Source organism: Pseudophryne corroboree, chromosome 4 (assembly GCF_028390025.1).
Source record: "Pseudophryne corroboree isolate aPseCor3 chromosome 4, aPseCor3.hap2, whole genome shotgun sequence".
In the NCBI taxonomy this organism is placed as follows: domain Eukaryota; kingdom Metazoa; phylum Chordata; class Amphibia; order Anura; family Myobatrachidae; genus Pseudophryne; species Pseudophryne corroboree.
The window spans coordinates 603,921,605-603,934,427 of record NC_086447.1 but is presented as its reverse complement, the minus strand read 5'-3'; the positions used below and the strand labels follow the sequence as shown (position 1 = coordinate 603,934,427).

Below are 12,823 nucleotides of genomic sequence, written 5' to 3'. Positions count from 1 at the left end.
AGCAAGAAGAGGTCCGGAAAAGCGGCGGCAGAAGACATCAGTCTTCACCAAGGTAGCGCACAGCACTGCAGCTGTGCGCCATTGCTCCTCATACACACTTCACACTCCGGTCACTGAGGGTGCAGGGCGCTTGGGGGGGGGGCGCCCTGAGCAGCAATAAAAACACCTTGGCTGGCAAAAATACCACAATATATAGCCCCAGAGGCTATATATGTGGTAAATACCCCTGCCAGAATCCATAAAAAACCGGGAGAAAAGTCCGTGAAAAAGGGGCGGAGCTATCTCCCTCAGACACACTGGCGCCATTTTCTCTTCACAGTGCAGCTGGAAGAAAGCTCCCCAGGCTCTCCCCTGTAGTTTTCAGGCTCAAAGGGTTAAAAAGAGAGGGGGGGCACTAAATTTAGGCGCAATATTGTATATACAAGCAGCTATTGGGGAAAATTCACTCAGTTATAGTGTTAATCCCCACATTATATAGCGCTCTGGTGTGTGCTGGCATACTCTCTCTCTGTCTCCCCAAAGGGCTTTGTGGGGTCCTGTCCTCAGTCAGAGCATTCCCTGTGTGTGTGCGGTGTGTCGGTACGGCTGTGTCGACATGTTTGATGAGGAGTCTTATGTGGTGACGGAGCAGATGCCGATAAATGTGATGTCGCCCCCTGTGGGGCCGACACCAGAGTAGATGGATAGGTGGAAGGTATTAACCGACACTGTCAACTCCTTACATAAAAGGCTGGATGACGTAACAGCTGTGGGACAGCCGGCTTCTCAGCCCGCGCCTGCCCAGGCGTCTCAAGGGCCATCAGGGGCTCAAAACGCCCGCTACCTCAGATGGCAGACACGGATGTCGACACGGAGTCTGACTCCAGTGTCGACAAGGTTGAGACATATACACAATCCACTAGGAACATCCGTGATTTGATCCCGGCAATAAAAAATGTGTTACACATTTCTGACATTAACCCAAGTACCTCTAAATATGGGTTTTATGTTTGGGGAGAAAAAGCAGGCAGTGTTTTGTTCCCCCATCAGATGAATGAATGAAGTGTGTGAAAAGCGTGGGTTCCCCCGATAAGAAACTGGTAATTTCTGAAAAGTTACTGATGGCGTACCCTTTCCCGCCAGAGGATAAGTTACGCTGGGAGATATCCCCTAGGGTGGATAAGGCGCTCACACGGTTGTCAAAAGGTGGCACTGCCGTCTTAGGAACGGCCACTTTGAAGGTACCTGTTGATAAAAAGCAGGAGGCTATCCTGAAGTCTGTATTTACACACTCAGGTACTAGACTGAGACCTGCAGATCGTGCTGCTGCAGCATGGTTTGCTAACATGAGAACATATTAAAGACGTCGTCTTATATATGAGGGATGCACAGAAGGATATTTTGCCGGCTGGCATCCAAAAATGAATGAAATGTCCATTCTGTCAGGAGGATATTAGAGACCTGTCACTGGACAGGTGATGCTGACTTTAAAAGGCGCATAGAGATTCTGCCTTATAAGGGTGAGGAATTATTTGGGGATGGTCTCTGGGACCTCGTATCCACAGCAACAGCTGGTAGAAATATTTTTACCTCAGGTTTCCTCACAGACTAAGAAAGCACTGTATTATCAGGTACAGTCCTTTCGGCTTCAGAAAAGCAAGCGGGTCAAAGGCGCTTTTCTTTCTACACAGAGACAAGGGAAGAGGGAAAAAGCTGCACCAGTCAGCCAGTTCCCAGAATCAAAATTCTTCTCCCGCTTCCTCTGAGTCCACAGCATGGCGCGGGGGCTCCACAGGTGTAGCCAGGTACGGTGGGGGGCCGCTTCGAAAAATTTCAGCGATCAGTGGGCTTGCTCACAGGTGTTATCCCTGTTTCATTCAAGTAGTATTTCAGGGGTACAAGCTGGAATTCGAGATATCTCCCCCCCGCCGTTTCCTCAAATCTGCCTTGCCGACAATTCCCTCAGGCAGGGAGGCTGTGCTAGAGGCAAATTAACAAGCTGTATTCCCAGCAGGTAATACTCAAGATGCCCCTACTTCAACAAGGACGGGGTTACTATTCCACACTGTTTGGGGTACCGAAACCGCATGGTTCGGTGTGACCCATTTTATATTAAAAATCCTTGAACACATACATAAAATATTTCAAGTTCAAGATGGAATCGCTCAGGGCGGTTATTGCAAGCCTGGAAGGGGGATTACATGGTATCCCTGGACATCAAGGATGCTTACCTGCATGTCCCCATTTACCATCCTCACCAGGAGTACCTCAGATTTCCGGTACAGGATTGCCATTACCAAGTCCAGACACTGCCGTTTGGACTGTACATGGCACCGAGGGTGTTTACCAAGGTAATGGCCAAAATGATGATACTCCTTCGAAAAAAGGGAGTTTTAATTATCCCGTAATTGGACAATCTCCTTATAAAGGCGAGGTCCAAGGAGCAGTTGTTAGTCGGGGTAGCACTATCTCGGAAAGTGCTACAACAGCACGGTTGGATTCTAAACATTCCAAAGTCACAGCTGGTTCCTACGACACGTCTGCTGTTCCTGGGGATGGTTCTGGAAGACCAGAAAAAAGTGTTTCTCCCGGAGGAAAAAGCCAAGGAGCCGTCATCTCTAGTCAGAGACCTCCTGAAGCAAAACCAGGTATCGGTGCATCAGTGCACGCGAGTCCTGGGACAAATGGTAGCTTCCTACGAAGCAATCCCATTCGGCAGGTTCCATGCAAGAACTTTTCAATGGGACCTGTTGGACAAGTGGTCCGGAGTACATCTTCAGATGCATCGGCTGATAACCCTGTCTCCAAGGACCAGGGTATCTCTACGGTGGTGGCTGCAGAGTGCCCATCTTCAAGAGGGCCGCAGGTTCCGCATACAGGACTAGGTCCTGGTGACCATGGATGCCAGCCTTTGAGGCTGGGGGGCAGTCACACAGGGAAGAAACTTCCAGGGACTTTGGTCAAGTCAGGAGACTTCCCTACACATAAATATTCTGGAACTGAGGGCCATTTACAATGCCCTGAGTCAGGCAAGGCCTCTGCTTCAAAACCAGCCGGTACTGATCCAATCAGACAACATCACGGCAGTCGCCCATGTAAACCGACAGGGCGGCACAAGAAGCAGGATGGCGATGTCAGAAGCCACAAGGATTCTCCTATGGGTGAAAAATCACGTGTTAGCACTGTCAGCAGTGTTCATTCCGGGAGTGGATAACTGGGAAGCAGACTTCCTCAGCAGGCACGACCTCCACCCGGGAGAGTGGGGACTTCATCCAGAAGTCTTCCAACTGATGGTAAACCGTTGGGAAAGACCACAGGTGGACATGATGGCGTCCCGCTTAAACTAGAGAAATATTGCGCCAGGTCAAGAGACCCTCAGGCAATAGCTGTGGACGCTCTAGTGACACCGTGGGTGTACCAGTCGGGTTATGTGTTCTCCCTTCTACCTCTCATACCAAAGGTATGGAGAATAATAAGAAGGAAAGGAGTAAGAACGATACTCGTGGTTCCGGTTTGGCCAAGAAGGGCTTGGTACCCAGAACTTCAAGAAATTATATCAGAGGACCCATGGCCTCTGCCACTCAGACAGGACCTGCTGTAGCAGGGGCCCTGTCTGTTCCAAGACTTACCGCGGTTCCGTTTGACGGCATGGCGGTTGAACGCCGGATCCTAAAGGAAAAGGGCATTCCGGAGGAAGTCATTCCTACGCTGATTAAAGCCAGGAAAGATGTAACTGCAAAACATTATCACCGCTTATGGCGGAAATATGTTGTTTGGTGTGAGGCCAAAAAGGCCCCAACAGAGGAATTTCAACTAGGTCGATTTCTGCACTTCCTACAAGCAGGAGTGACTATGGGCCTGAAATTAGGCTCCATTAAGGTACAGATCTCGGCTCTGTCGATTTTCTTCCAGAAAGAACTAGCTTCTCTACCTGAAGTTCAGACATTTGTAAAAGGAGTGCTGCATATTCAGCCCCGTTTGTGCCTCCAGTGGCACCTTGGGATCTCAACGTGGTGTTGAGTTTCTTAAAATCACATTGGTTTGAGCCACTAAAAACCGTGGATCTAAAATATCTCACGTGAAAAGTGGTCATGTTATTGGCCTTGGCTTCGGCCAGGCGTGTATCAGAATTGGCGGCTTTGTCATATAAAAGCCCTTATCTGATTTTCCATATGGATAGGGCAGAATTGAGGACTCGTCCCCAGTTTCTCCCTAAGGTGGTATCAGATTTTCACTTGAACCACCCTATTGTAGTGCCTGTGGCTACTAGGGACTTGGAGGATTCCAAGTTACTGGACGTAGTCAGGGCCTTGAAAATTTATGTTTCCAGGACGGCTGGAGTCAGGAAAACTGACTCGCTGTTTATCCTGTATGCACCCAACAAACTGGGTGCTCCTGCTTCTAAGCAGACTATTGCTCGCTGGATTTGTAGCACAATTCAGCTGGCGCATTCTGCGGCTGGACTGCCGCATCCTAAATCAGTAAAAGCCCACTCCACGAGGAAAGTGGGCTCATCTTGGGCGGCTGCCCGAGGGGTCTCGGCTTTACAACTTGCCGAGCTGCTACTTGGTCAGGGGCAAACACGTTTGCTAAATTCTAAAAAATTGATACCCTGGCTGAGGAGGACCTGGAGTTCTCTCATTCGGTGCTGCAGAGTCATCCGCACTCTCCCGCCCGTTTGGGAGCTTTGGTATAATCCCCATGGTCCTTTCGGAGTTCCCAGCATCCACTAGGACGTCAGAGAAAATAAGATTTTACTCACCGGTAAATCTATTTCTCGTAGTCCATAGTGGATGCTGGGCGCCCATCCCAAGTGCGGATAGTCTGCAATACTTGTACATAGTTATTGTTAACTAAAGGGTTATTGTTGAGCCATCTGTTGAGAGGCTCAGTTGTTTTCATACTGTAAACTGGGTATAGTATCACGAGTTATACGGTGTGATTGGTGTGACTGGTATGAGTCTTACCCGGGATTCAAAATCCTTCCTTATTATGTCATCTCGTCCGGGCACAGTGTCCTAACTGAGGCTTGGAGGAGGGTCATGGTGGGAGGAGCCAGTGCACACCAGGTGACCTAAAGCTTTCTTTAGTTGTGCCTAGTCTCCTGCGGAGCCGCTATTCCCCATGGTCCTTTCGGAGTTCCCAGCATCCACTACGGACTACGAGAAATAGATTTACCGGTGAGTAAAATCTTATTTTTTTTTCACTTTGTTTTTTCTTCTAGTTGCCAGAATTAACTGAAGTAACTAAATTAAAACTTGGTTTAATTGGTTTTAAAAACATGGCAGTAATAACAGGTAAGATTTTCCTACTTTTTTTTTTTTTTAAATTGTGGTTATCCAGTTTGTGTCTGAACCAGTATATAGCCTAAACATATAATAGGAAAACTAACATTTATGATTATAGGACTTTTTCATCTTTCATCCTGTCTGGGGGACTCTGGAAACAATGGGTTTAAATTAGGATGGCTGAGGGGTTGGCACTAATTAGTTCATATTCTTCAGGCTGAAATGCCATTCCCTTTTAAACCATCCCATCTACACCTGCAACTCAGTTTTTTAGTTTAGTGCCTGCAGGAGAGGCACAAAGATATTAGTAGGCTTTTTTTGTTTTATAGCCTTTGGGTTTTTTTGTTTTTTTATTTCCCCTGGTCACCTCTTGTGGGACTTCGTGATCTCAGGAAGTGGGGTTACAGCACCAGTAGTGAGGGGTTCTGGGGGCATATCAGACATCCACGGGTGGGCATAGGTCCCAAAATACTGCACTTTTTAAAGTCCCATCCTGGTAATCTGTTGCCTTCAATTGATACTGTCACGGCCTACCTGAGTGTAGCATCTGGATATGTTAAGAGGACACAAATACCTGTCACTCTGGGGTTACAGTTCAGTGACAGGCAGCAGAGGAAGGACTCTGAGGTCCATCTGATCCCCCTCCAGGTGCTGTTACTTATTTGGCATCTTCTGGTAGTGGACAGTGCCATCTTGCCAGAGCCGCCACATCTCTGCTGCAGCTTACCACTGGGTAGTTCTAAGCTAAGTGAATGGAAGCTCATTTGGAGGACCGGAGTGGCAATGGAGGCGATGTGAAAGGGGTATCTTCTGTGAACTGCGATTGGAAAAGGATGAAGGTCGCTATCTTGGTTGTGGCAACAGAGACATATAAAGGCTTCTCATGCCTGTTTGTAGCAAAAGGTGAGGAGTGGGCTAACTGCAGGTTGTTTTGCAAATATCTGGGATTGTCTTCGGTGAAGGAGGTTGCTTAAATCTGTTAATATTTTAATAATTTGCCAAGAGTGGGTTTTTCTCTTCTCTTAAATTTCCAACAAAATTCCAGGTGAAGCACACATCCAGATGCCCTTTGCGCAACATGTAGATAGCACACTTTTGAGGGTTTTCCGGCTTTAGAAGAGATGTCTGTCTGGGCGAAGACCATGACTTAGCAGATTTGGCCCATCGGGTAAATAGTCAAACAGAGGTGCTCCAGGCAGCTATTGATAGCTTCCAGGTCACCTATTCCTGTGGATTAAGCTAGTATGGTAGACATGGAGTGGGCCCTTAACATTGAAAAATGACTCTCTCAAGTCTGTAATGCTATAGAGCGACACATCCCAGGTTGCCATGGTGACCAGATTCTGCTTCCTGGCAACCAGATATACTACAGGGAGGTAGGAAGCAGCTCGAGCTCGTGAGCGTGCCTATATCATTGAAGCACCAATTTTATGCACAGTGTCTCCTGTCTGTCCTGGCCTCTTTCCCAACTCCAGCTGCATTGAGCTCTTTGGTGTGGCCTGATATTGCTGGGGGGCTGTGTTGCGTGCCCGGGAGTAGCTGTGGAGGTTGGTGGCTTGGTTTACCCCTGTGTTGTGTGTCTGTGTGAAAGTGTGTGGGGAGGTACTTGCTGGAGCCCCCCTGATTCCCCCCCGCTACTGCCAGGGATTACATTGCAACATAGGACAGTGATGCCCGACACCCCCCCCCCCCCCCCCCCCTGCTTACATTGCAGCCATGGGCAGTAATGTCTGACTCGCTCCCCTTTCCTGCCGGAGCTTACCGTGTTGCCGCAGGCATTAATGCCCGCCCCACCTCTCCTACTAGAGCTTACAGTATAGCTACAGGCAGTAATGTGCGACCCTCCCTCCCCCCTCCTGCCGGAACTTACATTATATCCATGGGTAGTGTGATTTGGCCATTTCAAAACTTTGATTATATTCATTAATTTCAGCCATTTGGTTGTAGATTTGCTACACTGATTAGGATCATTGCTTGTTGCAAGGTTTGTTTGTTTGTTTGTCAGAGAGCTTCACTATATTTACTGTAGGTAGACTCCATGATTGCAAAGCATTCATGTCCTATCCTTGCAAAACAACTGTGAATCATCTTGTTTTTATCACTCTGCGTGACTGTCTGAAGTTAGTGGTGACCCACGGTTTATTTTCTGGCAGACATATCATTGTGCATTTAGTCCAAACAACTCTATGGTCCTGTTTGGCCAAAATAATTTTTCCCAGAAATCTTGTTTCATTGAGAGTTAGGGAGGTAACCTATTAGCTGCGGTGAGTTACCACAGCTAAAAGATTCCCCCGAGGCTATCCAATTAGCCCCGTAAACCGGCACGTATGGGGGATTCCCCGATAAGCAGCCCCAGGAGACATGCTATTGGACATGAACACATGGGTCCGCGATGTTATCACGAATCCCATGCGTTATCGGCCGATAACTGGTTATTTACTGCATGGTAAAAATGGGCTGAAATTGGATAGTCCAATAGCATTATCGGTCTAAAAGGCCCTTTATTGCCGTTTGGTGAATCACCGCACCTAATAGGATACCACCCTTAAACTTTTAAGCTAATGGAGGCCATACATCAGCAGCTCGATTCCCCGATTAGTGATCATCAATGATCATCGATCCATCAGGGAAATTCAGCATCTTAAAAATCCTCGACTCGCCAGTCATTTTTTGGTCAGAATCTGGGATTTCCAACATATTGGATTTCCCTGATTCCCCGGCGTCTGCAAAACAGGGAAACTGGGGCAATACATTGCAGACATGTGGGCCCCATTACCCATACTGTGATCATTTATCATGGATATTTTATTTTTCAAACATTACTATTTATTACCTTATTTTTGTTAAAAGAATGACAAATTGACATCTGTTATTGCTACATGTGATTAGATGTACCAAATTATGGGACTTAGTGGTTCGTTGTCTACGATGTCCACATGTAAAATTCGATAGAGCGTGTATCTTTTTAACATGGCTATGCACAGTAAAATATATATATATATATATATATACAGATAGAGGGTCCGCACTCACGTTAGAGCAGTCATATGCTGGGGTGACATCCAATGAGGGAAAAGAATTCCAACTCCAATGTAATTCCAAATAAGGGGAGCACTCACCAGTCTTCAAGAAGGTATAAATTTTATTCAGGTCATCTAACCTGCTTGTCATTGATGACCTGAATAAAATTTATACCTTCTTGAAGACTGGTGAGTGCTCCCCTTATTTGGAATTATATATATATATATATATATATAAAAAAAAAAGGGGGGATGAAGGATATATAGCGACCAAGGTGTCAGTATAATAAGTATATAGTTGCCAATTCTATTAAATTAAAAGGTATTTATTCACGTACAATTGCAAATAAAGAAACATCTAAAAAAAATGGGACAATGATAAAAACACAACTGAACTAAAAGTACTTAAATGAATTATATAAAACTACAATAAAAACAAGTATAAGAATTTTTTCTTATCTTAAATGAGGTAGGTGAAGGTTCCCAACGCGTTTCGTCTGATGAGACTTCTTCAAAGGGTCCCTTTTAATAGAATTGCCAACTATATACTTATTATACTGACACCTTGGTCGCTATATATCCTTCATCCCCCCTTTTTTTCACAAATCTCTTTCAGGGAATCACCATCCCTGTACTTATTTGAAGGATCCAGCTGACGCCCCATTAGATACACAGGGGAGTGTCATTTCAGATTGCCAATATCACTCTTATAACATATCTGTCTGTATCACAAGTGGCGCAATATTAATCCCTGTTCCATAGATAGATAGATAGATAGATATAGATACAGTAGATGCGGAGAAAAACGGGCACACTCCCCGGATTAGACACAAATGCAGCCACATAAGATTTAAAAGCTTGTGTGGCTGCATTTGTGTCTAATCCGGGGAGTGCTGCCCGTCTTTCTCCGCATCTACTGAGGTTCCTTTGGAACGTGGGATGATAATTGGTATACGCTACAAAATAATAGACCTATACATCCCAAAAAAAAAGAATATCCACTATTCTTACTAGAATATGAAATAAAAAAGAGGAAACCTTGTTAATATAGCATATATGTATGTATTTTACCGTATCTAATTGTTTAGTCCAGGGGTTCTCAAACTCGGTCCTCAGGACCCCGCACAGTGCATGTTTTGCAGGTAACCCAGCAGGTGTACAGGTGTATTAATTACTCACTGACACTTTTTAAAAGGTCCACAGGTGGAGCTAATTATTTCACTTGTGATTTTGTGAGGAGACCTGCAAAACATGCACTGTGTTGGGGTCCTGAGGACCGAGTTTGAGAATCTGTGGTTTAGTCCTTTACAATAATTGATTTGAATACTTGTTTTCCCTAGGGGCTTTGGAGGACATAATCAGCTCTTTATCAACACCTTTGTTGGTCATAAATACCAAAATCTCATTGGACCTTAGTGAATCCTGCTCGGTTTACTTGAAAAGTGCTCTGGAAGTCCCTAGACTTTACAGAAGGACAAACAAAGTAAGTATGACTTTATCTAGTACAGTGCTTGTTTAGAATGGCATATTATGCTACAGTATGCTTGCTATTCCCCCGAGAAAACATCCGGTAGACTAAAGAATTTCAGGGATTCCCAGGAGAGCAGGTTTAGCCGCCTGGATCCTGCCCATATAAAGAGGAGAGAGAGAAAATTTGGCAAGTATGTATTATTCCAAAATCAACCTCTTTAAAAACAGTCAGTTGACTGAACTGAAATAACAAATAGTCCATCTAGCCTTTTTACTCAACTTAATTGATTCCAGGACCAGCTGAAAATGTGTGTTCAGTCACTCCCACAGTTCAAATTATATTCTCTAAAATGAGTTCCCAATATGTCTTTTTTTTGTATTCAGGCAACACATTATCCTTTCGTTATATGTTTTAATTATTTTTCTTATTCTATATTTCTCATACGTCCTAGAGGATGCTGGGGATGCTTCAAGAACCATGGGGTATAGACGGGATCCGCAGGAGACATGGGCACTTTAAGACTTTAAAAGGGGTGTGAACTGGCTCCTCCCTCTATGCCCCTCCTCCAGACTCCAGTTAGATTCTGTGCCCAGGGAGATTGGTCACACACAGGGGAGCTCTACTGAGTTTCTCTGAAAAAAAAACAGGCTCCCTGCTTCGTGGGACTGCGGGGAGAGAAGTCATACCTACTTCTGTGAGTTCAAAGGCTCTGCTTCTTAGGCTACTGGACACCATTAGCTCCAGAGGGTCCGATCACTTTGTATGCCTAGCTGCTCGTTCCCGGAGCCGCGACGTCACCCCCCTTGCAGAGCCAGAAAAAAAGAAGCCGGGTGAGTAAAAGAAGAATCGAAGACTTCAGTGACGGCAGAAGACTTTAGGTCTTGAGGTACCGCGCAGCGGTCGCGATGCGCGCCATGCTCCCACACACACAGCGGCACCAACAGGGTGCAGGGCGCAGGGGGGGCGCCCTGGGCAGCATGTAGACCTGAAATAAACTGGTAAAAGTTATATGAAAAGTGCCTGGGCACTTAATATAGACCCCCGCCAGTATAAATATGCTAAAATGAGCGGGACTGAAGCGCGCCGGTGAGGGGGCATGGCTTAGCCCTCACAGCTCTAACCGCCGCCATTTTCTCTTCACAGAAGCTGCAGAGACGCTGGCCCTGACCGCCACACTGCTGTACAAGTAACAGGGTGCAAAACGGAGGGTGGGGGGGGCATAGTACATTTGGTGCTATTATCTTTATTATAAAAGCGTTGACAGGTCTGAGGCATTGTATATAAAGTTTCAGTACCGGGATAGGCGCTGGGTAGTGAGCTGGCAAACTCCCTCTGTGTCTTTCTAACAGGCTTTGCTGTGGGTCTGTCCCCTATAGCCCCAGTGTGATTACAGGTGTCGGTACGTGTGTGTCGACATGTCTGAGGCTGAGTGCTCTTCCCAGGAGGAGGCTGGAGTGGGGACATAAAAGACTGCGGGAGTGACCGTGTCGGCACCGCCGACAGCTGATTGGGTAAATATGTTGAGTGTTTTGAATGCAAATGTGGCTCGGTTGACTAAGAGATTAGATAAATCTGAGTCTAAGAACCAGACATGGAGAAAATCCATGGAGTATGCATTGTCACAATCTCAGACCCCTTCGGGGTCACAGAAACGTGCATTTACCCAGATAGCAGATACAGACACCGACGCGGATTCTTATTCCAGTGTCGACTATAGTGATGCCAGATTAAATCCTAAACTGGCTAAGAGCATTCAGTACATGATTGTGGCGATAAAAGAAGTATTGCATATCACAGAGGACCCTGTTGTTCCTGATACAAGGGTCTGTATGTTTAAAGGAAAGAAACCTGAGGTAACGTTTCCTCCCTCTCATGAACTGAACTCTCTTTTTTTGAAAAGGCTTGGGAAAATCCGGACAAGAAGGTACAGGTTCCCAAAAGAATTCCAGTGGCATATCCGTTTTCCTCTGGGGACAGGGAAAAATGGGAGTCAACCCCCACGGTGGACAAAGCTCTATCGCGTCTGTCCAAAAAGGTAGCGCTTCCGTCTCCTGACACGGCAGCCCTAAAGGATCCTGCGGATCGTAAGCAGGAAAATACACTAAAATCCATTTATGTCACTACGGGTTCGCTACTCAGACCTGCCATTGCGTCGGCATGGGTGAGTAGCGCTATTGAAAAGTGGGCAGATAACTTATCATCTGAGATAGATACCCTGGACAGGGATAGCGTGATTTTGACTCTGGATCATATCAGGGACGCTGCAGCATATTTAAAAGAAGCTGCGAGGGATATTGGCCTTTTGGGATCAAGGGCCAATGCCATGGCAGTCTCGGCTAGGAGGGCATTGTGGATTCATCAATGGAATGCTGATGCTGACTCTAAGAAAACTATGGAATCTCTACCGTTTAACGGTAGGGTCTTGTTTGGTGACAGCCTCACTGACTTGGTATGTATGGCTACGGCGGGTAAGTCATAATTTTTACCTTATCTACCTGCACAACAAAAGAAAATGCCCCACTATCAGATGCAGACCTTTCGGCCCAATAAATACAAAAAAGGACGTGGGTCCTCCTTCCTTGCTGCGAGAGGAAGAGGAAAGGGAAAAAGGTCACAGGCTGTGGCAAGTTCCCAAGAGCAGAAGTCCTCTCCGGCTTCAACCAAATCCGCCGCATGACGCTGGGGCTCCTCTGCGGGAGTCCGCACCGGTGGGGGCACGTCTCAAACTCTTCAGTCAGGTCTGGGTGCGCTCGGACCTGGATCCTTGGATAGTAATAGTAACCCAAGGGTACAAATTAGAGTTTCAAGACGTGCCCCCTCATCGATTTTTCAAATCGGCCTTGCCAGCTTCTCTTCTAGAAAGGGAGGTAGTATGCGCTGCAATACTAAAGCTGTGTCAAAATCAAGTCATTGTCACAGTACCCCCGTCACAACAGGGGGAGGGTTTTTATTCGAGTATGTTCGTAGTCCCGAAGCCGGATGGCTCGGTCAGACCGATTTTGAACCTAAAATCCCTCAATTTCTTTCTAAAGAAATTCAAATTCAAGATGGAATCTCTCCGAGCA

The 12,823-nt window shown here is 46.3% G+C and overlaps 1 protein-coding gene across 3 annotated transcripts in view; it reads left to right on the top strand.

Moving 5' to 3' along the window:
* The window catches only part of COG2 (component of oligomeric golgi complex 2), a 199,487-nt gene that overhangs the window by 150,180 nt on the left and 36,484 nt on the right, over positions 1 to 12,823 (top strand). For all 3 annotated transcript variants that reach the window (XM_063917580.1, XM_063917579.1, XM_063917582.1), the window contains exons 14-15: positions 5,204 to 5,276; positions 9,628 to 9,770. In XM_063917580.1, coding sequence (XP_063773650.1) covers positions 5,204 to 5,276; positions 9,628 to 9,770 — 216 coding nt within the window. The remainder of the gene's footprint in view (positions 1 to 5,203; positions 5,277 to 9,627; positions 9,771 to 12,823) is intronic.